This window comes from Helicoverpa armigera, chromosome 3 (assembly GCF_030705265.1).
Source record: "Helicoverpa armigera isolate CAAS_96S chromosome 3, ASM3070526v1, whole genome shotgun sequence".
Lineage (NCBI taxonomy): Eukaryota > Metazoa > Arthropoda > Insecta > Lepidoptera > Noctuidae > Helicoverpa > Helicoverpa armigera.
In genome coordinates, this window is record NC_087122.1 from 5,063,690 (window position 1) to 5,090,267 (window position 26,578).

The window sequence follows — 26,578 nt, forward strand, 5'->3', positions numbered from 1 at the left end:
AATACATGGAGTTTAGTTAGTGCGGTCCCCACATTAGTCAGACGAATAAAGTAAGCACAATGTTGTTGTATGTTAGTACTCGTGTGTTAGAGCATTTCACCAACTGGACACGCCAATTTGCCATTGTGCCTTCCTCTCTTCTTAAAGTATATGCTATCATAGGCTGCGGGACCGCGGTCTTGGTACATGAAGGCTTAAGAACATGGTGGGTTCTAGTCAATAAGAGTCTGACACACCATGAATGCTGCACCCACATCAGGGGTGGTCAAAAAGGCCTTTGCATCATAGATGTATCTTGTCTAGGTACATGTGTGAGTAATGAACTTTACTCACTTATCATGTCTATAAACTTCGAAAGCAAATGTATTTTTGATGCGTTGCTTCGTACCCCGCTCTTGAAATGCCAGACTCTTTTCTTCACTTCATAGCTGTACTTACGGCGGTTCCAGTAAGTTAGATGCTCTAAGACTCGTACTCAAACTCAGACTCAACGAAATTTAATTTTGTTGTGTGTGCACTAATGAAGTTTGACATTGTGTAATTAACAAAGTAATGCGACCGCTGTGTTTTGATATCATTAGCTTCAATAAATTAGCCACAGAGTCTTACTGTTTATGTATTTCATTTACTGATTGTTTAAATTAATTTGTTAATTATTGCTCTATTTTATTTTCACTGCAACATATTCACCAAAAATAAATTAGTTATATTTTCAGGATTGTTTGTGTTATTTTCAAAGAGAATCGTGAAAATATAGTTATAAGATGTTTATTTGTCATGAGTCACACCAACATGTAATGTGTTTTTCCAAGAAATAATTCTGTGCTTAACTGAACTATATCACCAACCTTGCTATTTGCTTACTCAGGATATAGTATTCTGTTTACAAAAAATATGGAAAAGGAAAGAGGATATGAGGATAACATTTATTTACTTCATAAGGTGAACGTTCTTAATTTAAATCTGATCTACAAATTCTGCGAAAACTCATTTGCCTTAGAAACTACTTTAATATGTTTTCACTTGCAAAACGTTTACACTAACACTATCAAAGACATGTGCTGTACATTACGCGTCCGCTTTTATGATTTCTTAGAGCCGTGTTTAAGTTTGTAGAAACTTGTTTCTACCCGGGAAGGTGTTTAAGGTTCCTTGCAGAAACTTGTTTCCGGGGCACGCACGCTCGGTAATGACCAAGCTCATTAACACTAACTGGAGAGCCCTTGTCTAGCCTGCACACAATATACACGGCCAGTGTTCAAACGAAGGCAAAATGAGTTTTTGTTGCTAAGTACCAAAACACTTTGGAGATACAAATCTGTTTGGTGCAAGTGATTTTGAAGATTAACTTTATTAAATCTTATCTTGGAAGGCCTTTGAAAGTGTTTTGATGATGTTACTGTAATATTCTGTTTTAAAAGTGTCCAAGCATGATGAAAAGGCAAGCACGTTTTTAATTTGATTACAGTCTTTATTTTGACTTTTTCGAGGTTTCTTGACCACTATATACCCACTTGTGTTATGCAGCACTTCAATATGAAGCTACAAATTTATAGCTCGTCTCAGTAAAATGACGCGCCCTACCATCGCATTCACTGTAAGTACAGCTTAGACAAGCTCGAACTAGGGTATGTTAAACTTAAATGGTAATTCCTGCATATTTGCCTACACACCCAGTAAAAAAATGTTTGAAAAAATCGTAGAGCATTCGCCAACGTACTTTTGAAAACAAGTTGTTTAACACTGAGTTCTAATTGTTTTTCTCCAACAATATCTGTAAGGAGTTGCGTAATGAGCCGCGCCATTAGCCAGTTCCCCAGTGACGATGTGAATGCGCCATGATAACTATGTAAATAGACAAACTTTCCATTGTTTTTCTGTCTTATTGTAAGACTACTTTTGCATGTCGTAGTCGAAATGAAACATTAGAATGCGAAATTATCCCCTAGTGTGAGCATCGGGGAGTTTAAGTATCCGTAGCTAGTTGTGACAGCGTTTTGGTTTCGTTAAGTAACTTGCTTGTATGTTTAACATTCAGCGGCGTATACCAAAGTAATGATCGAGGAGTCTTATTTTTGTTAACATCATCAGCTAGGTAAGTATGTATCAAAACATATTGCTTAATTATAAAACCTATCTGAAAATAACATAAAACTAGTCAAATCTTACTGTTTTTGCTGACAAGCCAGAAACAAGTCTATTACCAAAAGAGTTATTACTGCACTGAACAAAAATAATATTTTTCCGCCATTGAAGCCATTAAACCCATAAACTGAAGTTTTATTTCCCAGAAATCATTAAAACCTTCAACCGAATTAAAGCTGAAAAATATTTTATGTGGCCGATAAAAATTTACTAAATAGTCACCAGTTTCAGAGCAGTCAAAGTGAAATGAAACTAATAAACTGAGTTTAATCGTATTAAAAATATTAATTTATTCATGAAAGTCTGTCGGTCATTGGCGCTGCGGTGACGATTGCATGCATTCATCAAAACTTTTCAACTTTTCGTTTATCTGTTCCCAAGTCAGTGAAAGATGTGATTACACAAGTCTTTCTTTTGAAACTAGTTACTGCAATTGAATATATTTAAATGCTTCTTTATTTTATAGACTAACTTTTGCACTGGTAAAAATCTACGAGGTTTTTGGCTGTTTCTGGTCCACGTTTGATGCTTACAATAGCATATTATCGTTTTATGTATCATCATCATCATCATCATCATCAGCCTATCGCAGTCCACTGCTGGACATATACAGTCATGGACACATAATTAAAGACACTGTTGGAATCTTAAATTGCTGCCGCATTTCATCTGTATTTCTTTTTTCTGATTGCTACTGGAACTTTATTTTCTACTAGCTGTTGCCCGCAACTTCGTCTGCGTGGGGAATATAGAATCGTCAAAATACTACTTATCCCGTAGGTGCATTCTTTCACGTGACAGTATAATTAGGATTAGCACTTAGCAGTCGCATAGATTCAATGATCAAGGTTGTGTTGTGGATGTGACCATTTATCTAAACAAAAGAAGTAAAGTTTGTGACGTTGTGAATATCTCTGGATCTAGTCAGCCAATTTGGAAAATTATTACGTATAGTGCGTAAGTAATTTTCACAGGAAACAGCTATAATCTATGTCTATATGCTTTGAGTCTGACAAAGCTGTCATTTGTACATTTTCTGCAGCTGCTGTGACTAATCAGAAGCCAGAAAGTCTGTCAGTCTTACCATGGATAATGTCTTGTAATGTGACTGGATTGAAGAGATCAGATAGGTAGTCGCTCCAAGCAAAATATTGGTACTCGAACAGATTCGGCGACTGGAAGCCAACACCAACATAGTTGGGGAATAGCTGGATGGATGATGAAATGAGTCATCATCATCAGCAGGCGCATAGGGTAGGATAGTTTCACTTACTGACTATGGTAAGGCTGACCCCACATTAGGCGTGCGCGATCCTCGGGCGTGTGAGTAGCGCGGGCGTCGCGAGCGCGCTGCGTGAACATCGCGTTTTGCTGCCCTGCGGCATGTGTGAAGAGTGCAAGCGACGCGCTCGAGGCGAGCACGCGGCGCTCGAGTTGCGTTCTTACCCCTTCGCCCGCTAAACGCCTTAGCAGTTAAACGTCAAGGAGAGCGGCGCGTGCGCGCTACAAATGCCGCAGGGCAGCAAAACGCGACGCTCACGCAACGCGCTCGCGACGCACGCGCGGCGCCCGCGCTACTCACACGCCCGAGGATCGCGCACGCCTAATGTGGTGGCCTAAGCAGGGACTCCACCGAAATAATTGCATTAGTTCACGAATAGGCAAAATGTACGTATCTGAGAGAGTCCACTTCATGTGTTCGTACTTGAAACCTGCAGTTTTGCCAAGATTTTCAAAATGTACGCTCGCAATTTGTCATTTTTTGGTGGAGCCAGCAAATCAAAAGAAACATAAGTGTTGTATACTGTGCGTCACTACCGCACACTGGGAAAATTTCGCTCTTGCGGAGGACGTTTATATACCATATTTTGTGTCACACGTAAACAGGACGACAGTAAGTATCCACCGAAACACTTTCAAAGATCTGATGAACGAACAAATCAGACCTGACTTGGTCACCTGGGGCCAATCAGAGCTCTATGAAGCGATACGCTTTGGCTCCTACTGTTATTGTGGTTTCTGAAAATTTATTCACCTCATTCAACGATGAATGTAATTCTGATGGTACTATTAAGAACACTTGCTTAGCGCAGAAGCTGACGTTGGCAGGTCGACTCTTTTGACTTCTCGAATAGGATACCATTGGTTTTTGTGCAATGCACACCTGCAATGCATTCTGGATTAGGATAGGATATAGGTGGATAGGATTTGCAACAGAGAACAATTCTGTCTTTGTAATTGAATGATATCAAACGTAGTTTTATATAAAAGGTGTTTTTTTTAGACTTGGCTCGGGTCTAACTGAGACTGTTCGTAATCGTGAACAGTGTATTAATTGCGATCGGAAGTTGAAAGTAAGCATGTCTCTGGTATGCGACGCGTATTTTGTACGTTTTCAGACGCGATAAGGCAGCTCCCATTTCTTATCTTTGTATCTGGGCTGGTTTTTAAAGCTACAGAAGCCTACATTATCTCACGCTTAGCAGCGATTAAATTTAGGATTAAGTTTTCATATTTTGCATCAGAAAAAATAATACTACTCACTCAAAGTAATTTGTTTAAGGCCACCACATTAGTGGAAGATAAGCTAAACTATGTTTATGAAAAAATCCTGATATGAACTCCATCTGTAACTTTAAATTATAATTAATTGTTCCACTAAAGTCATCATTTTTGACATAATGTTCAAAAAATAATTTAGATGGCACCGTTTTAAATTTGGCTGAGATCTATTAATTTTCCTTTCATCAAGGTAATAATTATAGTTGGATTTTGATGTGGCATGGCAAACTGACAAACACTATTGAAATGTCTATCGAAAAATTACACTACGTGTTAAAATATGGTGAATTACGGAAAATACACAACTCCATCTATTGAAATAATAGTATATAAAGAATGTAAATGGTAATTCATTGTTATTTACCACCTCGCTTCTTGATGTATTTTATTTACCACAGATGGAGCTACTTTAACCTGTACTGTTTTGTCAAACAGATTGCGTGTCGTAATATTTTACATCTTGAATTCACTAAATTAATCATATCTTTTGATAGAGTGAACCGATTTCGATGAAACAAAGCCTAAGTAATACCCCAAGTTACGTAGAACTTTTGTATATAAGCATTGTCTGCATTAAATTCGTAGATTTTACGTGAATCCCGAACAAACAATCACTTTCTACAGATTTATTATATGTATAGATTTTAAAATATTTAAGAGGGCATTGTGAAATATTAAAACTAAAGACTATCTTCAGTGATCCTTCGCGACAAGTTTTTTTTCGCTTTATCCGAATCTCGAGCGGTATGAACCATAACGTGGCCTGGCCATATAATTAAAGACACTCTATTTGCTCAGAGGAAGAAATGCAAATTATTAATATTATTGATGGTACTTTTCTATAACAACATTCCCTACACTGTAATTAAGCATACTAATGAGTACTAATATTTGGTTTATTTCCTTTTACCTCAATGACAGCACGACATCCCTAAGCGTGCAAGCGGTCAGTTTTGTTTTAAGTCGCTACGGGAATTTTCTTCCATGCTTCATAAAAATCTGTGTAAAATTGATCAATGTTTCATGTATGAATTATCGCCATTGTGTTTTCTGGCCGATCACCAGTTTTTTTTTCTATTAAATTTGCGATGGGCCAAACCAAAACCGTCATAAGTTGCTCGACCAAAGAGTCCTTTTTACTACTCGTGTTTTTCAGAACTTTTCTAATTTGGAAAGCGCTAAGGACCGGTAAATTATGCTTAGCATATAACAAAATGCTATTTCTAAAATATTATAGTACTTGAATTCGCCTATTTTTAATAATATCTTTCTAAAAGATCACCACACCAAGTAGTGGAGAGAAGCCCCACACTATTACTTTTTCGCCTCCTATGTTTGAGAACTTTCTTAGTCTATTTTGGTTCCATCTCATGTTTTGGAGGCGACTAATTTCGATACATTATTTTAGGATTATTCGTATCTCTTTGTTTAATGAGAAAAAAAATACATTTTTGAACACTTGTTAACTGCACCTTTCACATTTGATAGAAATAGCCAACTACAGTATGGACACGCGGTGCTTTTCCAAAAGTAACATCTTCCGATACCCATGCCTTACAACTTTTCCCGACCCGGTTGTAGTCTAAAAGTTCTGCAGACACAATTGTCGTCTTTTTAGCATCAGATGACTCCCAAAAAAACCAGTACCGAATCATGTAAATGGTTCTCTATTTGCCTATAGCACCGCCTTAAAGTCTGTTTGCGGACAAGTTTTCCTTGGGGTCGGTTTTGAGTTGTTCTCAAACCTTGCCTTTTTTAGTGCCATTGATAAGAAATCTTTAATAATAAATTTATTACCATGTCCTTACTACAGATCAAGTGGTATGAATAAATCCGTATGTCAAAATATAATATTAAAAAGCCTAAAACATTTTACTTAGCAGAATTTTTGTTCTAGTCTTATTGATAGGACTAAAATGAAATTTTTTAATGAAATAAACCTAAATTATTACCTAATTCGAGTTTTCATAAGTATTTTACTTACTTAAAAAAAAAAACTATGGCAACTATTTGTATCTTTCCTTTTTTTTCTTAACTGGGCTTTAACTGTCTTTAATTAGCTGACCAGCCAAGTATCAGCTACAAAAGTTAGTGTTCATTTCCCATAGAGCTTTATATCTAAAGTATTAAAGAAAGAAAATATTTTTTGTCCTTAATTTAAAGAACACAATGTAATGTTTGTTTTAATAATTATTACACTACAGTTTATACCGTGTTTAAGCTCATGTCAGTACCATAACCATTTATTTCACTTCGAGTCGGGGGGTGTCTTTAATTATGTGTCCATGACTGTATATGCCTCTCCAAGTGCACGCCACGTTTTATGTAGATATATTTTAGAGTAAAGCCGTCTCTAAACATTACGCTGTTTACTTGACATAGTTACGCATATATATATACCTCCAATAATACTTACATAATATCCGTAACGTAATCACATTATTAGCAAATATCACGTGCCAAAATCAACGTGACTCCCTTTGTGGCTATAACCATGTTAGTAAATTTTAATTGACGACAATTTGAAGTTTCGTCACTAATGAGTTTAGCGCAGGTGGCGCCACCTATTAGCGATACGCGAAATCTTATTCGTTGATCGTTCTATTATAATTAACGGCTTCCTGGTACGATCGGTAAAATAACTAATTATGCAAGTTTCTTCTCCTTAAGTCGTATTTTCACCAAAAAAAAACGGATTTTCGTAGAGCATGTTTTATTTTTGACAGTCACTACATATAGCGTACCTAATGCATTAAGTTCAATAAATAACTTAATTTGAACTTAATGCATTAGGTACGCTATATGTAGTGACTGTCAAAAATAAAACATGCTCTACGAAAATCCGTTTTTTTAGTATACATTACCTATATTTTAGTTTGATAAATAACTTAATTCAAACTAAAATATAGGTAATGTATAGGCAGGCGTTGTAACTCAGCTGAATCCGGTTAGACTGGAAGCCGACCCCAACATTGTTGGGAAAAAGGCTCGGAGGATGATGATGATGATAGGCAGGCGTTGTAACCTTAAATAGCGATGAGTCTATGTTTCTTGAGCATTTCTTATTAGCGTGAAGAAAGAGTACGTAGTTTTCATGATCTGTAATAGAACACAAATATATTAAATACTGATGACGGGATTCCAATTCATAGAAAACAAAACATAGATCGATATTTAACATAACAGATTTATAACATTTAAACCAAGCTTAACTTTCTCAGGATATTGATTAGTGTTAAGAAATATAAGTCCTTACTGCAACAAAAGTGGCGAGAGACAGGGGAAACATTTTCATGCCCGAAATTATGATCGGAGTCCCCGCCCGTTCTCTAAATAGGATCAAAGTTCTTTTGAATGACTGTGATCTCTCTATCCACTCGCAGTTATATGCCGCTGTTACTAATTCTTCACTCTACAATAGAAATAGAAATTAAAATATTTCCATTTAATGTTACAGTACTGAAAAAACTAGTATATAAATTGATATGTAACGTACTTCATGAGTTAGTAGAGTACCAAAAAATCCTGGCACAGCAATCTGACCAGCCATAGCAAGTAAATAAATGACTAGAAATATTCTGTACACCATCGTTCCTGGCTGAAAACAAAAGTCTTTATTAAGTGCAAATATATTAAGACAGAAACATAGTGTAAATATATTAGGTCGTGTCGGATTGTCGTCCCATCGGACTAGGAGAGTGCAGCAATATTGAGTGCATCAAATGCTTGTGCACATAATATGTCCTGCGCAGTTGGCTTATGTCCTTACATGAGAACAGCCGCTGTAGCCGATCATCGGCTAGGAGGAAATCATCATTAAGACAGAAATAGAGGTAAAATATTACAAATTGGTGTAGCTTGGTGTGTTTGTGTCTATACTTACCATCAATAAACTACACATAATAACACAAGTTGTCAACGCTCCGAAGCTGAATTGAAAAAAGAAAGTTGCTGATAACAAATTTTGAATCGCATCGCAATAGCTAGAACAAACAATATTTTCTAAATATAATTTTTCACGAAATAAGTACACAAAAATATTTTTCATCGACCTTACTTCAAAATTGCTTCGTAGTGTCGTAACAATTTCAAGAGCCTCGTTTTTTGAATGTTGTCTTGAATTTCTAACGGCAGCTTGCTTTCTTCGGCTGATAATTTTAAATCCGTAAAATTTTTATTTAGTACTTTAATTTGAGCTATACCTACAGCTAGTAATCCCCATCCCAAAGAATCCATGTTTAAGTTATACATCATGTGTCCATACATTCCAATAGATTGATAGAGGTACAAAATAACGAAATGAGAGTCTCGGAAATCTTCGCTCAAAAAGTAATAGTTGCATATGGGCAGTACAGATTTGGTTCCTCGAATAAGATCAATAACTACTGGCATTATTATATCACATGTATAAGCTATGAGCGCCAAAAAGTTGTATACTTTCCAACAGAAACTGTAACCCTTATTAGTTCTGTATAGAATACCGTCTTTGTTTTCATAATCACCGACAAACTCATCGCCATCAATTATACTAAATACTTCAAGTATTTTATCACGCAAGAGGAGAACTGTTAAAAATTTCGATGTAACAGTTATTTCTGTAAAATAAAATATCACTTCTCGTAGAAATAACTCCAAACTTCGAGGAGTATAAACCAAGTTTAAAGTTAGAAGAAAGTTATAAAAAAACCATGACACAAAAAGGAACAGAAATGAAAAGGTTTTGTAATATTTCGAGGGCGTTCTGCCTTCCCATACTCCGAATATTTTCAAAACGGTCAACGGTGGATCAAACATTCTAGATTGATCCGACGGCATGATGCTGTCGTGCTGTGTCAGTGAGTGTTGTGTTTCTAAGCAGTTTTTTATAAAGCTGCAAGCCTCAATTTCTGTAGAATATACAACGGTAGGTACCAGAGCCGTATCATTATGTATTTTTCCCCTATTACGCCTTTCTTATAATCCAATTCTTTTGTATCGTGTATGAAGTAATTACACCTATTCTCAGCGGCCAACGTAGGTACGTGACGTCATTAATTATATCGTTGACTACCTAAAGGGACGTGCACATAGTACCTAAAGCTTCTCTTTGTACCAAAAACAAATTGTTACCAAGTTTTATTCGACATTTTTTGACCGTAAGAAAGCTTGAAATTAATATTTCAATCAAGTATACGTCAATGAATTCCGCAGCATTGAAACCATCCAGCTAATCTAGAGCCCTCAGATTGAACGTCATTGAACGTAAGTGCTGGAGATGAATGATGATGTCATGGTACACTAGGAGTCTTTATTCCAGTATTATACCAAGGATTCTGGGAGAGGAGAAGATTAAAACAATGGACGTGTTTGCAATGTGGAAAGCGGTGCAACCCTTCGGGTGCGTTTTAATTGCAAGGGTTGTTCGGTAGGGGGCGCCGCTGGCATGAAAATCTTCACCGTTTAATTCTTGGGAGCCTCGGATACCGCACACGGCTCATTTAATGCATACTAATATTATAACTTTTGATGGGATACTTCTGAGGGTATCAATTACGCTGGGGGCGACGTTCCTTCATTTCATTTGTTTTTTATCGCATAGTTATTTACTGACCGTCTTTCATTTATTTGCTGCATAATAATTATTTTAAACAACTATTACCCGGTGATTATGATCATTGTTTCAAATTCACAAACTGAAACCACCTAATCGACAGAAATGTTTTTGTATCATAAAAAAATTTGGAATCTTTAAATATAGAACTTATTTCAAACAAAGCGGTGACAACAGCTATAATACCTCTAATATGTACGTACCTTCCTACACACTGACCTTCGATAACAAGAAACGACATGATAAAAAAGACGCCTTACCAAAGTACATAATTACTTAATGGTATAGTAATGACTTAATTCAGACTGTTTGAATATACCTACTTACATAATGTTCGTTTTCATTATATAGTTATAGGTACAATTCCATGAAATAAAATTGAGTTCAATTTAATTTAGCTTCATTTTTGCTCTTCGTTCAAAATTCTCTGCAATAACAATAAAAAGGGAACATCGTGGTTTATGTACAAATACACTTGAAGGCATCCTTGGCCACGGCCTTCCGCTAATTACATGATGGTAGATTTACCCCTCAAAAATTAATTACCCTAAACAAATAATGTAACGTGGAAACTTGGTTATACTAAAATTATGGAAGGATTTCCTAATATCACTTCAAATTAAGTTCATTTACTTGTTTTTAAGGAAGTGGATACAGATTAGTAATGCACTTAACAAACAAAGTTTTTAATATTCTCAAATGGGTTTCTACGCGGTCTAAATCGGTCTCATGTAAAGGAACTCTAAAAAAGTAGTCTCTCACGGAAACATTCTGTTTCTAGTACCTCGAAAAAGTGAGTTATTTATCTTCTTAATTGTATTGATTTAGTAAATGTACTGAAGAGTCGAGTTTGTCCTGAAGTTTGGTTAAAGTGAAAAGTTCTACTCCCATGTTGACTAGTAAATAAATGATTAATGAGTCGTCCACAAGTCGAGGCGTTTAATTACTTTCATTCAATAATTGTGAAATAAAATTGATGGTTAAATTGAAGACTGTATTTATGTTTAGGAAAAGTCTATGGGAACCTTTTGCCTGCTTGAATGTAAGTTATTAAAACAAGTATCTCGTTCCGGCTTTGTACGAATTACCTAATTGATCCTAATGAATCCCTCAGAAGAAGGTTTTGTGATTAAAACACCTAATATGTAGTGCTTGCTAATACTTGACTGTCAATACTATGAGTGGCACTTTGTAGCACCTGTAGCTACGCCGCTGCTCTTTTATTTTGTTATTGTTCTATTAGTTTGACTTAGATATAACTTCATAACCCGTACTTTATACTTGAGACTCGTTCGGAAACATCTTATTGTGTAGATATGTGTCTTTTGATCTTTTAAGTTAACTGGCGAGTGCATCAAGACTTTGAGATAGCAGGTAACTGTTATAGAATATTTTAGTATCTTATTTGTTTGTTATATATATTTACATATTTTCTTATATATTTATATATCATGTTTGATCATTGTGATGATAGTTTTGTTTCTTGCTCGTCGTCTTGTGCATCTGATGAGAGTTTCGCTAGTGCATACAGTAATGACACGGTACATCTTCGCGATCAGCTCTTTACTACCTTTTCACCATAATATAATAAGTTTTTTAATACGGTCCACATAAATGCCCAAAGCATTCCTGCTCATCATGCGGACTTGTTAACTTCTTTTGACTACAGCCTTGTCCATGTCATCCTTGTCTCAGAATCATTTCTCAAACCAGTACTCCCTGCCACTCAATACTCCTTGCCCGGCTACAAGCTTGTGCGTAATGACAGAACTGGCAAGGGAGGCGGAAGGGGTAGCCATTTATCTCCGTGGCGACATGCCATATAAACTGTTGATAAGTCTCCGAGTGATTATTAAAAATCTGCTGAACATTTATTTATTGAAATTACTTTTAATTACAACAAACTATTACTGGGGGTGTTCTATAATCCAATGTGTACAATTGAGTACCTATTACACATAATTTGAGGCAAAGCTTGAACATCTCACACCGAGACCTTAACACTTGCTTGCTTAAGGATGATGTGCGCAGCCGCAAACTCCGTTCTCTTGTCTCTTCTGTCAATATGCATATCCTTCAGCTTAACGCTACACATCATGCCCCTCATTGCAATCCTTCTCTTCTAGATCTCATACTAGTATCCGACCCTAGCAAAGTAGCCACTCATGGGCAACTCCCTGCCTCTTCCTCTTATCATGACCTTCTATTTTTATCTTATAAGATCCGTCCACCTAAACGTGAAGCCAAATTTCTCTTCAAGAACATTGATATGGATCGTTTAAGAGAAGATGCGGGCATTTTTGACTGGTCTCCTGTTTATGACTGCAATGATGTTGACACAATGGTCTCTACATAATTTAATGCTGATAACGATAGCGCCTCCGATAATTATTTATTTTTAACTCAGTTTTATTAGTTTCATTTCACTTTGACTGCTCTGAAACTGGTGTCTATTAAGTAAATTTTTATCGGCCACATAAAATATTTTTCAGCTTTAATTTGCGTGAAGGTTTTAATGATTTCTGGGAAATAAAACTTCAGTTTATGGGTTTAATGCTGGTTTGAGATTTGGAAAGGTTGACCAAAAGACCAAAGCTTTTAGCCCATTGACTTATGTTGTCAAGATCACTATTGATGGCATCAATTGTCTTAGGAAGCTTTTCAAGATGACAATGTTGATAAAGCTGCAAATTGTCTGCATAGAGATGGTAATATGAAGTAAGTGTCTTTGTGATGGCGTTAATAAAAACGGAGAAAAGTAGAGGACAGAGAACGCCACCCTGAGGAACACCCGCAGCAAAATCCTACCACTCAGAAGAACCCTCGTCAGAGCGAACCGACTGCGAGCGACCTCGAAGATACGAGCTAAACCACGCAGTTACAGACGAAGATATATTAAGAGAGGAGAGGATACCTAGGAGGATGTCAAAATCAACTGAGTTAAAAGCACTACTGAAATCTAGTAATACCAAAACTGTTAAGTGCCTGTTCTCTATAGCCAGCCGGATATCATCTGTGATTTTCACCAATGCAGATACCGTGCTATGGCCAGGACGGAAACCAGATTGGTACGGACTCAGCAGGCTATTAGAGGAAAGAAAGTGAGACAGTTGATTATTGACAACACTCTCAAGGACTTTAGAGAGGATTGGAAGAATGGATATTGGACGGAACTGGGAAACTGTGGAGGGATTGGATGTCTTGGGCAAAGGCAATACATGGGCTCTTTTCCATGCTGAGGGAAAGGAACTGGTCAATAAGGAGTAGTTAACAAGATGTAAAATTACAGGAATTAGTACATCAAGGATAGGAAGAAGCATTTGAAGATGAAGTCCATCATCTCCTACTGCCTTTGAGGAAATGGATAAAATGGAACGCTTTATATCCCCCTCGGTAGCTGGACGGAAGGAAAACGAAGTACAATTTGGCAAAGAAGTGTTCGACAGATAATTGAGAGTGCACGATTTAACGTTGTCATCCAGCGTCACTGGTTGCTTGCACAACTTGCTTCTCCTTGAGTCGTATTATTTGCGTGGTATTCAAAAATAAAGTCTTGTATTTTCGTATTGTATGATTTATTTTTGACAGTCACTACCTTAAAATAATGCATAAATTAATTAACAAAATCAAATATAGGTGAATAAAGAAAGGCTCTGTAACCTTAAATAGCGATGAGTTTATGTTTCTTGAGCATTTCTTATAAGCGTGAAGAAGGAGTACGTAGTTTTCATGATCTGTAATAGAACACAAATTATGTTAAATACAATGCTCATGCACTATAACATGTCCTGCGTAACTGGCTGATCTCTTTAAATGGGAACAGCCGCCGTGGCCGAAATCAGCGAAATCGGTGGACGCCATTATTATTATAAATACTGATGACGGTATTCACAGTTACCAAAATATAGATCGATATTTAACAAAACAGATTTAGACCATTCAAACCAAGCTTACTTTTCTCAGGATATTAATTAGTGCTAAAAATATAAGTCCTTACTGCAACAAAAGTGACGAGAGACAGAGAAAACATTTTCATGCCCGAAATTATGATCGGAGTCCCTGCCCGTTCTCTAAATAGGATCAAAGTTCTTTTGAATGACTGTGATCTCTCTATCCACTCGCAGTTATATGCCGCTGTTACTAATTCTTGACTCTACAATAGAAACATAAAAATTAATATACATTTGTTGAATGGAAAAAACTACAAGTAATTGACATGTTACGTACTTCATGAGTTAGTAGAGTACCAAAAAATCCTGGCACAGCAATCTGACCAGCCATAGCAAAAAAATAGATCACCAGAAATATTCTGTACACCATTGTTCCTGGCTGAAAACAAAAGTAAATTAGATATAAAAATATTAAGAGAAACTTAAATGTTTTTTTTTATACATTGGAGTATGTTGATGTGCTGGTGTCTGTACTTACCATCAATAAACTACACATAATAACACAAGTTGTCAACGCTCCGAAGCTGAATTGAAAAAAGAAAGTTACTGATAACAAATTTTGAATCGCATCGCAATAGCTAGAACAAACAATATTTTCTAAACATATTTTTTCACGAAATAGGTACACAAAATATTTTTCATCGACCTTACTTCAAAATTGCTTCGTAGTGTCGTAACAATTTAAAGAGCCTCGTTTTTTGAATGTTGTCTTGAATTTCTAACGGCAGCTTGCTTTCTTCGGCTGATAATTTTAAATCCGTAAAATTTTTATTTAGTACTTTAATCTGGGCTATACCTACAGCTAGTAATCCCCATGCCAAAGAATCCATGTTTAAGTTATACATCATGTGTCCATACATTCCAATAGATTGATAGAGGTACAAAATAACAAAATGAGAATCTCGGAAATCTTCGCTCAAAAAGTAATAGTTGCATATGGGCAGTACAGATTTGGTTCCTTGAATAAGATCAATAACTACTGGCATTATTATAACACAGGTATAATCTATGTTCGCCAAAACGTTGTATACTTTCCAACATAAACTGTAACCCTTATTAGTTCTGTATAGAATACCGTCTTTGTTTTCATAATCACCGACAAACTCATCGCTATCAATTACACTAAATACTTCAAGTATTTTATTACGCAAGAGGAGAACTGTTAAAAATTTCGATGTAATAGATATTTCAGTAAAATAAAACATCAATTCTCGTAGAAAAAGCTCCACACTTCGAGGAGTATAAACCAAGCTTAAAGTAAGAAGAAAGTTATAAAAAAACCATGACACAAAAAGGAACAGAAATGAAAAGGTTTTGTAATATTTCGAAGGCGTTCTGCCTTCCCATACTCCGAATATTTTCAAAACGGTCAACGGTGGATCAAACATTCTAGATTGATCCGACGGCATGATGCTGTCGACGTCAGTAAGTGTTGTGTTTCTAAGCAGGTTTTTTATAAAGCTGCAAGCCTCAATTTCTGTAGAATATACAACGGTAGGTACACAGAGCCGTATCATTATGTATTTGTCCCCTATTACGCCTTTCTTATAATCCAATTCTTTTGTATCGTATATGAAGTAATTACACCTATTCTCAGTGGCAAACGTAGGTACGTGACGTCGTTAATAATATCGTTGACTACCTTAAGGGACGTGCACATAGTACCTAAAGCTTCTCTTTGTACCATAAATAAATTGTGACCAAGTTTTATTCGACATTTATTGACCGTAAGAAAGCTTGAAATTAATATTTCAGTCAAGTATATGTCAACGAATTCCGCAGCATTGAAGCCTTCCAGCTAATCTAGAGCCCTCAGATTGAACGTCAGTAGTTATTTACTGACCACCTTCATTTCTGTGCTGTATAATAATTATTTTAAACAACTATTACCCGGTGATTATGATCATTGTTTCAAATTCACAAACTGAAACGATCGGATCGGATAAATGTTTTTGTTATCATCATCATCTCAGCCATAGGACGTCCACTGCTGAACATAGGCCTCCCCCTTAAATCTCCACAGATACTTGTTGGAGGCGACCTGCATCCAGCGTCTTCCGGCGACCTTTATAAGGTCGTCTGTCCACCTTGTTGGTGGACGTCCTACGCTGCGCTTGCTAGTCCGTGGTCTCCACTCCAGCACTTTTCGGCCCCATCGGCCATCTGCTCTGCGAGCAATATAGCCTGCCTATTGCCACTTCAACTTGCTAATCCTGTGGTCTATATCGGTGACTTTGGTTCGTCTACGGATCTCCTAGTTTCGGATTCGATCACGTAGAGAAACACCGAGCATAGCCCTTTCCATAGCTCGTTGAGCGACTTTGAGCTTTGAGATGATGCCGATAGTGAGAGACCACGTTTCGGTGCCGTAAGTCATCACTGGTAACACACGCTGGTTGTAGACTTTCGTCTTGAGGCACTGAGGTATGTTTTTGTAACATCAAAAAATTAAGGATCCTTATGTATAAAAAACTTATCTCAAACAAACTTGTGACAACAGCTAAAACATCGGTAACAAGAAACGACATGGTAAGAAAGACACCTTATCAAGCTATGTAATTACTTAATGGCATACTAATGACTCAATTCAAACTACTTGATGTACTATTATGTACCTACATAATGTTCGTTTTCATTATATAGGTACAATTCCAGGAAGTAAAATTGAGTTCAATTTAATTTAGCTTCATTTTTTCTCTTCGTTCAAAATTCTCAGCAATAACAATAAAAAGGGAACATCGCGGTTTATGTACAAATACACTTGAAGGCATCTTTGGCCACGGCCTTCCGCTAATTACATGATGTTAGATTTACCCCTCAAAAATTAATTACCCTAAACAAATAATGTAACGTGGAAACTTGGTTATACTAAAATTATGGAAGGATTTCCTAATATCAGTTCAAATTAAGGGTTCATTTACTTGTTTTAAAGAGAAAATTATTATCAAATCATTGTATTTGTGGAAGCTGCGCCGTAGTCGTCACGGTTACGACGTAGCTAAAGGTGCTACAAAGTGCTGTGAAGTAAATTGACAGTCAAGTTTTAACACTCACTACATTATTAGGTGATGGTTCCAAAAATCACAAAGCCTTCAGAACTGATTTAGAGATTTTTCAGAGGGATTTTAAGGATCAATTAGGTAATTCGTACAAAGTTGGGACGAGATACTTGTTTCAATAACTTACTTTCAAGCAGGCAAAAGTTTACATCGTCTTCTACTAAAATAAATAGAGCCTTCAATTTAACAATCAATTTTATTTCACAATTATTGAATGAAAGTAATTAAACGCCTCGACTTGTGGACGACTCATTAATCATTTATTTACTAGTCAACATGGGAGTAGAACTTTTCACTTCAACCAAACTTCTGGACAAACTCGACTCTTCAGTACATTTACTAAATCAATACAATTAAGAAGATAAATAACTCACTTTTTCGAGGTACTAGAAACAGAGTGTTTCCGTGAGAGGACTACTTTTTTAGAGTTCCTTTACATGAAGACATCACTTCATCTGGAAAATATCCGCAACATTCCGTGTCTTTTTCTCAGATACAATACTTGGCAAATGCTTATTACGATGAGTAACAGAATTCAGGATCCAAACATCCACATGGAAAAGTAGTCGAAGTGGAAATAGGGAAGAAAGAGGCTCCGCGAACGGCGCATACACACCTTAATTATGGCTGCGGGCGTCGCTCATTGTGCGAGCGCGCTCGTGGACGCCGGAAAATTATACTCACTAAACTTGCTAGAAATTTCATGCGCGTCGACTGCCAACCAGCAATTTAGTTTTTCACACGCTGCGAACTTCGCGCCGACGGATTTTTCCATGGTCACAGGAAAAGGAGATGGCCAAAAAAAACGATGTCTGAATTTATGTTGTATGATGTTTTTTTTTTTCTTATGACAAAAGAGTACGTAAGAGGAGTATATAAGAGGTACATAAGAGAAGTACATAAGGGGAGTACACAACAGAAAAACATAAGAGAACACATAAGAGAAGTACATAAGAGAGTACATAAGAGAGTACATAAGAGAGTATATAAGGGAGTACATAAGAGAGTACATAAGAGAGTATATAAGGGAGTACATAAGAGAGTACATAATGGGAGTACATAAGGGGAGTACATAGGAGGAGTACATAAGGGAGTACATAAAAGGAGTACATAAGATGGCTTGTATAATGTTAGTGTGTAATGTGACCAGTTTGAACAATTGAGTAGGTAACCTTTTACTTAAAGGCCTTATGTCAAAATGTTTGAAATTGGAAAGTCAAGTCTGATAAATAAAGGTATTGTATAATTAGAGGTAATTTATTCAAAACATTTTCTCAAATGAGTGTTGCTAACGTGGCAAAATGGTGATAAAATCCAGTGAATATTTTTATCCATCCCTTATTTGAGGGTGAAAACTCTAAGATAATTAGGTAACTAACGAAAGTATTTCTTCATAAACCAACGGTGAGTCTATTTATCTTGAACATTTCTTATCAACGTGAAGAAAGAATACGCCGTCTTCATAATCTGAAACAGTACGGTATGATATTAAATACCGTTATTTTTAAACGGTGAATTTATTTTAAATACCCTTATTGTTTGAAAGAAAAGCAATATAGAAGAGTAGATTAAAACATCGTGATATTTTATCAAGTTACACATTGTATATCTTAACGAAGTATAGTCTCTCAGACTGTACATACTGCCATACAACGTTATTTTTTATTTTAAATATTGCGTCAACTAAAAAGACGGCATCTAAATCGGTTCATCTATTAAAAAGGCACGGCGCTACAGTCAGATACACAGGTACACACATATTTTCTTTTTAATTTACTTTTTGCGTTGAAGCGTAGTAGTTAAGTACTAAGATACTTACTGCAATAAAAGTGACGAGGGATAAAGGAAACATTTTCATCCCCGAAATCCGTATAGGTCTTGCAGCTCGTTCTCTGAAGAGGATCAAGTCCTTTCTAAACGATTTTGATCTCACTAGCCACTCACAGTTGTAAGCCGCCGTAACTAATTCTTGACTCTAGAAAATACAAATAAAAAAACATAATTTGATAGTATTAGTTTATAATATTTAAAGAAAAATATGTATATTTCACGTACTTCGTAAGTCAACAGAGTCCCAAGATAGCCTGGTACAAAAATTTGTCCTGTCATCATTAGTAAATAAATCACCATAAATAATCTGCTCTCCATCGACGCAGGCTGTAAACACAGCAAGAATGGCAATGTAGTTAGTTAACCACAATTAGTATAGGTAATAATAATTACCGTCATGATTATTATAAACTTAGATTTAATTAAAAAATACCAATATTCTTTTTGAAATCTGATTCAGTATACTTAGTCGATAAAGTGTTCGAGATAAAAAAGAGGAATCGTTTCTTACTCACCATCAGTAAACTGCACATAACGACACATATTATCAGTGATCCAACACCGAATTGAATGAATAATGATATTGATAAAACATTCTGAACTGCTCCACAATAACTAAAACAGAACAAAAAATCATTTAATAAAAAATCGAGCCAATAAAATCTGATTTTAATTAAAATTGGTTTGTACTTCAAAATAAATTCATAGTGTCGTAACAATTTGTTGAGTCTGGTTATTTGAATCTTCTCTTGAATTTCTCTGGGTAGCTTGCATTCTTCGGCAGACAATTTCAAAGTAGTCAAATTACTGTTCAGCAACTTCAATTGCGCTACCGCTATAGCTAAGAACCCAGCGCTCAATGTATCAACATTCACGTTGTATATCATGTGCCCATACATTCCAATAGCTTGATACAAGAACAAAATAAAGAAATAGGAATCTCGAAATTCATCGTCCAAAAAGTAATATTTGCACACTGGCAATTCAGATTTGGTTCCCCGTAGAAAAGCAAGGAATAGTGGAGCAATTATATCAAAAATATACGCTGCGTGTGCCAAAATGTTGTATACTCGCCAACTGAATTTGTAACCCTTATGAGTTTTGTAAAGGATCCCATCTTTTTTTCCATTGTCACCAATGAATTTATCGTTATCAATAAAATTTAATACTTCAATGATTTCATCACGCATAAGGATAACTGTGAACACTTTCGCCGTAACAGTTATTTCAGTGAAGAAAAATATCACTTCTCGTAGGATTAATTCGATATTCCTGGGAGTATAAACCAAATTTATTGTGAGAAGTAAGTTATAGCAAACAACCGCCAGAAAAACACTAATAAAGGAAAAATATTTGTAATATTTTGAGGGTGTTTTGCCAGCCCATACTCCGAAAAAATTTAAGAATCTCAATGTTTGTTCAAAAATTTTTGATAGATCCGAGGGCATGATGATGCTAACCGTGAGTATTATTTGGAAATGTGTTTGAAATAATAAGCATGTCCTTTTATAAAGCCATTAACTGCGTTAATTGTTTCAAAATATACAGTATTTAGCACCAGCGTATAATTATTTATTTCACGCCTTTCTTTTGTCCAATTAGTTTTTTTTTGAACTGTGTAATAACACTAAATGTAATAACACGTAAAATGAGCACAGAACATCATTAATTAAATAATTACGAATATAACACATCGACCTAAACAAAATCACCCGAATGACATCGTTTCAGTCAATTCAACTGTTTTTAGTAACAAACAAAAAAATCGCACGTGCGTACATTTGGCATTTGGCGGTTGCGCATCTAAGGTTGATAAGATTTCAAAAAAAATATTGTTTTACTAGCGAAAAATATACATTGTTTTACAAATAGTACAAATAATAGACATTGTTTTCTTTCTTAGAATATGAACTCCGCAAATTTTAATCACTAGGAATTTGGAATTAAGCCGCCATCAACATGGAAAGAGAAAATTTATAAATAATAATAAATATTCTATTGAAGAAAAACTGTATTGGTTTAAGTTTCCTCTTCTAACTTCATTGCAAAGTCTACTACGAGTATAGGTAATTACATGAAAGTACACTTACCAAGCTTTGCCTTGTTTTACTTTAAAAATATCTTCACACGGTCTCGTACACAGCGGTGCTTCGTTATTTCAGAGCAATTTTTCTCTGCCTCGCGCCGGCTTCCTCTTTTTTAATTAAGTGAAACTAAGAGGCCCTTTTGTTTCCTTGGCCTGGCCACCCGCTAATTGCCCGCCAGTCAGTCACTTGTCATCAACAACGCTTTATTTGCCCACTTGAGTTTATAAAACGGAATCTAAGCAAAAACAAAATAACAAACGCTATTTGCGTGAATTTGATTAGGTAAGTACTTGAATTTGCAGACGTCCACTTTAATCATTAAGTGGGATGGTAACTATAGTGTTTTACTTATTAACGTTTATCTTTGTTAACGTATTTTTATTTAAAAATAATATACATTATAATCTCGCAACCCCCTACTGAAAGAATTTTCTTCCGTGTTGCTGAACAATACAGTTCAACGTTCTTAATCGATCATAAAATGTATACCGTATAATCTGAAATTGAAAAACTTTAAACCTGAACGTACGAGACGATTATACAGGAAAGTAAATTATCTGGAAATCGTCTATGTGTCCTGTTTAGTATGCATTAATCACAAGCTCTCGGCCACCGGCGTGATTGAAACTAAATCCCTTTGGACGCCGCTTACTGTCGACTGATTACTGCTCGCCACTACAACGAGGATTAGGATATTTAAATTGAAACAACCGATACACGAGGATTTTCCTTTTAAAAGTGTGTATGTATGTATCTATAGGGTGGTAACGCACACATCAGCTTCTTTGTTCGATTGAATCTTTGTTGGACGTGATTGGTTCATTGGCGGCGTGAATATTTTATGTGAAGTTCACTGTTAATTAAAAGGACTGGATTGAATTTTACAACAATGGGTCAGCAGATGTCTTAGTGTAATATTCTTCGTATTCATGTCATTTATACTTAGGTATGATAGGTAAAGCATGATGCAAACGTTCTTCTTCATTTTTTTTATAAGTACATACCTATCTAAATATATACTTATTTGAAAAACAAAGCTCTATATCCAATATTCTTTCCAATACAGCCGAGAACATACATCTTTGTAATAGATACAATATCCCTCGTTTAATTCCGCGATGAGAATTATATATCGAATTGCAGACGTAATATTTCATAGAACGAGCGCGTCGAACATAAAATATATGTTGCAATTTTCCAACTGTAAACAATAAACAATCCGGTTGTGCACAATAAGAGTAATTACGACTACACCTGAACGGTGCAGGGTAATAAATCCATTTACCGCTGAAGGGGCCGCTGATTCCTCCGACAAAAACCGAAGCGGCAATGGTCGTGAACCAATTTAAACTTCTCACTCGCATGCAGCTGTCCGTAACCTCATTAACTGGAAATTAGTTTGACTACACAATTTGTGAATTTGGTTCTGGTTGCAGCTAATTTTTCCTTACAATGCCACGCAATTGGCAGTGTGACGCGGATATGCTCCCTTCGCTCGTTTTTCCGGTTTGACTTTTAATTGCATCCAATTAGTTGTATTGAATTCTATTAATTACATTAAAGGGCGTTTTAAATTGCAGTAAATGTGACGATGTTATTTTTATATTCTTCCTTTTAAATAATGTCTTATTGAGAAAAATCAACAAAGCAGCTGTTTTTTTCCGTAAGAAACGTAAATCAAACACATATGTGCCCCTACATAAGGCATACAAACCATCGGGGGCACACGCCCACGACCACTCAGCCTACATAATCAGTGTCCGGCGTCCTAACATATTAAACTTTTTTTCTACTCACCGCTCCACTGAAAGAGAAAACGAAGAGTTCTTTTTGTGCCTCTGAAAAAGTGGTGTAATTTATTTTCCCTTGGTGCAATATTTAGTGCTGTCCATTACTACAGTTCGCGACCGAACATTATTCACGGACATCCATCTTTTTTTTCCTGCCGCACGCGCGTGCGGTCCTCCATATTAACTTTTTCATTCATATTCTTCACAATCTTTCCGATATTACAAGTGGTTTTGCCGCTAAGAAATATTAATTGCGTAGCTTCGTTTTCGTATAACTTTCCTACTTTTTTAGTGCGTCAGACTGGTAAAAGAATCATTATTACTAAAGAGTACGGTTTGAATATTATTCAGGATGCTAACTAAAAGTCGCAACATAATCGATACAACTCGGGGATTGTTGACTTGTCACCCGCAGATTTCCCGAACAGGCAAGTTTTCACAAATAGCCAAAGGCTTGCATTATGTTTACATAACAATATGGCCGTGAAGTGACGTCACGGGACCGCGGCGCGGGGCGGATGTCCGCCGGCGTCGCATCGCTAATGCGTCGCGCACTTAGCTCAATCACTGCCTAATGCACTCCTAAACGTGCCGTATGACAAGATAAGTGAACTACCGCCTTATGAGTGTCGCAAATATTTTGACGTTAGTTTAACATGTATGGCATCCAACACAAAAGCAGAAAAAATATGCTCGAGATTTTGAAAAGGTCCTATTGAACACCCTTGCCATTTGTGAAAAATATTACTGAAATTACATTGCGCTAGATGAAGCAGACAAAGAAAACTCTCTCCAAAAGTTCTCAACATTCTCGAAAGCATGATGTAATTTATTAAACAACATCGAAAAGATTAAAACAGTAGCAAATTAATCATAAACATCCTCTTCCCGGAAGCCCGTAATCTACACCTCACACGAGAAAAACCCTCATCTAAGTAAAAGCTAAGCTAATAAAGTCCTCGTCACTGATACCGCTAAACTGGGTCAAAGCGAGTCAATGATTAATGTGGTTATGTAAAGTTATAAATCGCACGTACGTCCTAATCGAGTACTTTCACATTGACGGATGGCCCGGATATAACCTCTTGGTTCGGCTGTCGTGTTCGAAGCCCTTTATCATACCGATATTAATTTATTGGCCATGTGTATAAATGTCGTAGGTACAAAGTTTCATGATGTACTGCGTGACAAATGATAGGCTCCTCCAACTTATTGGGAACATTGATTGATGCTGCTTTTGCTCTGTTTTAATATTGATGCGTGTTTTAAAAGTGGTAATTTGTTATTCTGTTTTACTGTAATTAAGAGCGATCGGTTTTAACTGGGTTTCATATTCGTTATGAAATTAATGCTGGTGTTTGGTGACAAATCATATTTTCTGTTTGTTGATTTTCAATTAAGTAAATTCACACAGACTTATAAGTAGAAAATAATATAACTTCTTGTAAAAGCATTTCCAAAACTACAATTTCTTGCTTGCTACATTACGGTGAAAAATAAATAGCAAGCCCAACAAAAAACCAAACGATAGTTGCAGGTAATTATGGCCGCTTTATTATCAGATTTATTTCCATTGACACAGCAGTCTACTGTTATCTATCTCTCGAACAGTCATGACCCTCCCCGGCACGGTAATGTCGACACACATTACGCCAAACCTAGATTTATTCACAAATCCTGACCTACTTACAAAACCGAAATTTACCTGTTTATACGGGGTTACGGTCGTTACAGATATTATCAATACGAATCCAGTTATCAATGGCTGATATATAAGCTTTGAAAGGACGGCCGTTAACGCGTCTCGAGTCTTTCATGGGAGTTTATAGATTAATGTTTATCTTTAAATAGGTAAGCACTTCTATTTAATTGAGTGGTCAACTAAAGTATGTAGATGATGCCTTTTTTAATAGGAGCATTATCCTACCCAGTACGGTACTTCACAAGATCAATGAATAAGAAATACTTAAACCCTTTTCAGAAGTTGCTACATCACCGATGAGTCATTTGTGACATATTTCAATTGTTTCACCCAAACTGGGACACAATTTTCCCCCTTTCTGCATAATGTTTTGGAGTTCATCCGAAACATTAAAACTTTTTAAGTAATTTTGAAACATATAAGTTTCACAATAACGTGAAGCTGCAAAACATTGCTTGAACAATAAGTAAGAAAAATAAACACAGCATTTGAAACGTATATTACATTGTTCATTTACTTAGCGGGATTTTGTAAAACAGCATCGCAGTAAGAAAAGACATTTGGCACATTTCCTAGGCTTATGAAATGAGTAGTACATAAAGTATATTGGGTTTGTATACGCATTCGACGCCAACCTCTTAGAGAAATTGGCTTCCTTTGTACGCACTTGACGGTAATCCTATAATTTAACGTATTTTATTACTGGTAGAGATGAGCTTCTATTTTTATTCGCTATTTTATGTGTGAATACAAATCTGCTGCTATACTGGATTTGTGTCTGAGAAAATAACATTTACCAGCTTATTCATATAAGCTTAGTAAATAAAAGAAGAAATGTAACACTATATTTTAGGAGTAAAGAAGTAAATAATATGTAAGTAGTAGTGACGTTCAGTACAGAAAAAATAAGATAAACTTTTTATTTCAGGCAAACCAAAATACCTGTTAAGTGAACCTAAAAATAAAATCTCATCTGAATTCGTAAATAAATATGAATTGAAGTATCTGGAAAAACAGTCTTGACTTTCACATTATAAACGGTGAGAGTGGCTTACGCGAGTTTTACATGATTTATCTTCGACGTTCGGGATTCTAAGTAGCGTCGACTCGCCGCGTCACGTCACGTGTCGCCAATGTGTTACACATTGAAGCTTTTTCTGACGTTTATGGAACACGCAGGCTTATAAATGGGAATAAAATATTTAGTCAAGGTTGGCCGCAGACATATTTTTATCGCATAAATGTTTAATACTAATGCCTTTCGACCTCCGTTTTATGGGAACGAATTTTACTCCATTGTCGGGTACAGGCCCGTAACTTTTTATTTTGCCCTTTCCGTTTCGTATGTTTGTTATACTTTCACAGTTTTATGGCCAATTCCAGTTTAATATTGAGGTACTTATTGGTAGAATTTGTTCTGAAAAAGTAGTAAAACTAAATTAGTAATAGGTTACCATAGAAATCTATGAAGGTAACCATGTAGCTTTTAAATCGTGCTTGCATAAGTAATGACTAAAATAAAAGCTCTACATGGATTCTATTTTCTAGAATAAAAAAATTGAATACTTTACATTCAAACTGTGAATAATATATTTCTGTCCTTACTTTATTTTAAACTGTACTCGGTGGGACCGTGCCTAGATACTTGAATTAGAATGTAAATGTTCGTCAAAAAAAAAAGTTTTTTTTTGTTTATCAAAGATTTTTTATCTCTATTGCCTCTAGCATGAATAAATCTAGTCTGGATCTAGATAATTTAAACAAACCTAGTCTTGCTGCAAACCCGCAAAAAATCCTACTTACAGTTTTTTTTTTGTGTTCCGTGGCCTTAAAAAATATCAAACGATCTCTGCAAATACTTAG

General features: G+C 35.9%; 3 protein-coding genes across 3 annotated transcripts; all 3 read right to left on the minus strand.

Moving 5' to 3' along the window:
- Positions 1-7,672: 7,672 nt before the first annotated feature.
- Positions 7,673-9,525, minus strand: LOC110383830 (odorant receptor 59a). Its single transcript, XM_064043544.1, has 5 exons — positions 8,765-9,525; positions 8,591-8,690; positions 8,204-8,305; positions 7,964-8,119; positions 7,673-7,806 (listed from the first exon to the last, which is right to left on the minus strand). The coding sequence occupies exons 1-5, from the start codon at positions 9,520-9,522 to the stop codon at positions 7,750-7,752; spliced, it is 1,173 nt and encodes a 390-aa protein (XP_063899614.1). The 5' UTR covers positions 9,523-9,525; the 3' UTR covers positions 7,673-7,749.
- A 3,584-nt stretch (positions 9,526-13,109) lies between these two features.
- LOC110383832 (odorant receptor 59a) lies at positions 13,110-16,603 on the minus strand. The gene is made up of 5 exons (XM_049836789.2): positions 14,899-16,603; positions 14,726-14,825; positions 14,525-14,626; positions 14,295-14,450; positions 13,110-14,031 (listed from the first exon to the last, which is right to left on the minus strand). Exons 1-5 carry the CDS (start codon positions 15,762-15,764, stop codon positions 13,975-13,977), a joined length of 1,281 nt encoding a protein of 426 aa, XP_049692746.2. The 5' UTR covers positions 15,765-16,603; the 3' UTR covers positions 13,110-13,974.
- Positions 16,604-18,674: 2,071 nt separating this feature from the next.
- Positions 18,675-20,647, minus strand: LOC110383838 (odorant receptor 7a). Its single transcript, XM_021344753.3, has 5 exons — positions 19,827-20,647; positions 19,652-19,751; positions 19,362-19,463; positions 19,126-19,281; positions 18,675-18,773 (listed from the first exon to the last, which is right to left on the minus strand). The coding sequence occupies exons 1-5, from the start codon at positions 20,582-20,584 to the stop codon at positions 18,717-18,719; spliced, it is 1,173 nt and encodes a 390-aa protein (XP_021200428.3). The 5' UTR covers positions 20,585-20,647; the 3' UTR covers positions 18,675-18,716.
- Between the last annotated feature and the right edge of the window lie 5,931 nt (positions 20,648-26,578).

Coding starts and splice junctions, on each gene's coding strand:
- LOC110383830 (XM_064043544.1), bottom strand. CDS start 9,522: ATGCCGTCGGATCAATCTAGAATGTTTGATCCACCGTTGACCGTTTTG. Junction 8,691..8,764: donor CACTACGAAGCAATTTTGAA/GTAAGGTCGATG, acceptor TGTTTGTTCTAG/CTATTGCGATGCGATTCAAA. Junction 8,306..8,590: donor TTATGTGTAGTTTATTGATG/GTAAGTATAGAC, acceptor TTTTGTTTTCAG/CCAGGAACGATGGTGTACAG.
- LOC110383832 (XM_049836789.2), bottom strand. CDS start 15,764: ATGATACGGCTCTGTGTACCTACCGTTGTATATTCTACAGAAATTGAG. Junction 14,627..14,725: donor TTATGTGTAGTTTATTGATG/GTAAGTACAGAC, acceptor TTTTGTTTTCAG/CCAGGAACAATGGTGTACAG. Junction 14,032..14,294: donor CTCTCGTCACTTTTGTTGCA/GTAAGGACTTAT, acceptor GTTCTATTACAG/ATCATGAAAACTACGTACTC.
- LOC110383838 (XM_021344753.3), bottom strand. CDS start 20,584: ATGCCCTCGGATCTATCAAAAATTTTTGAACAAACATTGAGATTCTTA. Junction 19,752..19,826: donor CACTATGAATTTATTTTGAA/GTACAAACCAAT, acceptor GTTCTGTTTTAG/TTATTGTGGAGCAGTTCAGA. Junction 19,464..19,651: donor TTATGTGCAGTTTACTGATG/GTGAGTAAGAAA, acceptor CTGTGTTTACAG/CCTGCGTCGATGGAGAGCAG.